Consider the following 1,594-nt stretch of genomic DNA (forward strand, 5'->3'; position numbering starts at 1 on the left):
CACACTTGCAGACCAGAAGCTCTCCCTGGCTCTGCATTCAGATCATCACCTTCATGGCTGCATTCAAACCAGTGAAGCTTCTCGACCAGTGCGAAGTTGCTCCACCGCCGGGCTCTGTTTCCCCGACTTCCACCGCCTTCGCTCTTACCTTCTTCGATGTAATGTGGTTACCATTACCACCGGTGGAAACTCTATATTTCTATGATTTTCCCTACCCAGAATCAGAATTTACTCACTCTCTCCTTCCACGCCTCAAACGATCGCTCTCTTCCACCCTCATTCACTTCTACCCTTTATCAGGAAAACTCTCATGGCCTCTCGAAACCAACCAGCCCATGATCAGTTACACTGAAGGAGACTCTGTTTCTTTCACCGTTGCTGAGTCCGACGCTGATTTCTCTCATCTCTCCTCCAGTCACCTCAAATACGCCATTGAATCACACCCACTAGTGCCTAAATTGACAACATCTGGACCTGTTCTCCCCATTTTAGCAATTCAAATTACCGTTTTCCCAAATGCAGGCATCTGTATTGGCTTCACAAGAAGCCATTCGTGCTGCGATGGAAGAGGATTCAAGCACTTCATTAAGACATGGGCTTCGATGTCGAAGTTAGAAGCTCCAGCTCCATCTCCTTCACTTGAGTTATTACCGCTCTTAGATAGGACTCTGATGGAGAAGCACGATGATGGCATGTCAAAATTGTTCTTGAGCAAGTTGGAAGGATTTATGGGTTCTGAATCAGTTTCTGGGAATAGAATTTTAAGGGTCATGGATGTGGAACTCCAACCCAATATGGTTCGAGCTACTTTTGAGCTAAATGAAGCAAAGAGTAGGAGACTCAAGGAATGGGTATTTGCGCAGTACAAGAACGATGAGAAAACAAAAACAAAGTCAATTCCTCCTTCCAGATTGGTGGCAATTTGCGCTTACAGTTGGATGTGTATGCTTAAAGCAGAAGCCAAAGCAGGTGAGTTCAATAATACTAGCAATAGTACTACGTTTGGGCTTAACGTTGATTGCAGAGCTCGGATGGATCCTCCAATTCCAGAAACATACTTGGGTAATTGCGTCAGACCTTACATGGCGATTGCTGACAAGACTCATCTGATGCGAGGAGGAGTAGCTGTTGCAGCCCAGTTGCTAGGAGATGCAATTCAGGAGATGGAGAAGGGGGTTTTGACAGGGATGGGGCGTGCCATTTCAGGCATGTTTGATATTTATTTTTTCGATAACACTGCCGATATGCCTGCTGGTCGACAATTGGCAGTTGCTGGGTCGCCACAGTTTGCATATTACGAGACAGATTTTGGGTTTGGGAGGCCACAGAAGGTGGAGATGACATCTACTGATAAAACTGGAGCCATGTTTTTCAAAGATAATCGCATGGGAGATGGTGGGTTTGAGTTTGATTTGGTTCTCAGTAAACCAGAGATGGATGTCTATGTTTCTGAGTTTGTTGATGGGCTTAGTGCTCTAGATAGCACTTGTTAAGACATGTTCCACTGTTGGGGCTTTCTCCTGTTTGATATGGATGGTTTATGTCTTTGGTTACGCAAGAAGATGAAGAAATCCTTCCCGTTGACCCACCTCAA

General features: G+C 45.4%; 1 protein-coding gene across 1 annotated transcript; it reads left to right on the forward strand.

The window, feature by feature from the left end:
- On the forward strand, positions 1-1,594 carry LOC149001549 (anthocyanin 5-aromatic acyltransferase-like). The gene has a single exon (XM_089137927.1). The coding sequence runs from the start codon at positions 54-56 to the stop codon at positions 1,491-1,493; it is 1,440 nt and encodes a 479-aa protein (XP_088994053.1). The 5' UTR covers positions 1-53; the 3' UTR covers positions 1,494-1,594.

This window comes from Hakea prostrata, chromosome 10, assembly GCF_041222555.1.
Source record: "Hakea prostrata isolate BN-2017 chromosome 10, UWA_Hpros_2, whole genome shotgun sequence".
In the NCBI taxonomy this organism is placed as follows: Eukaryota; Viridiplantae; Streptophyta; class Magnoliopsida; order Proteales; family Proteaceae; genus Hakea; species Hakea prostrata.

Coding starts and splice junctions, on each gene's coding strand:
- LOC149001549 (XM_089137927.1), top strand. CDS start 54: ATGGCTGCATTCAAACCAGTGAAGCTTCTCGACCAGTGCGAAGTTGCT.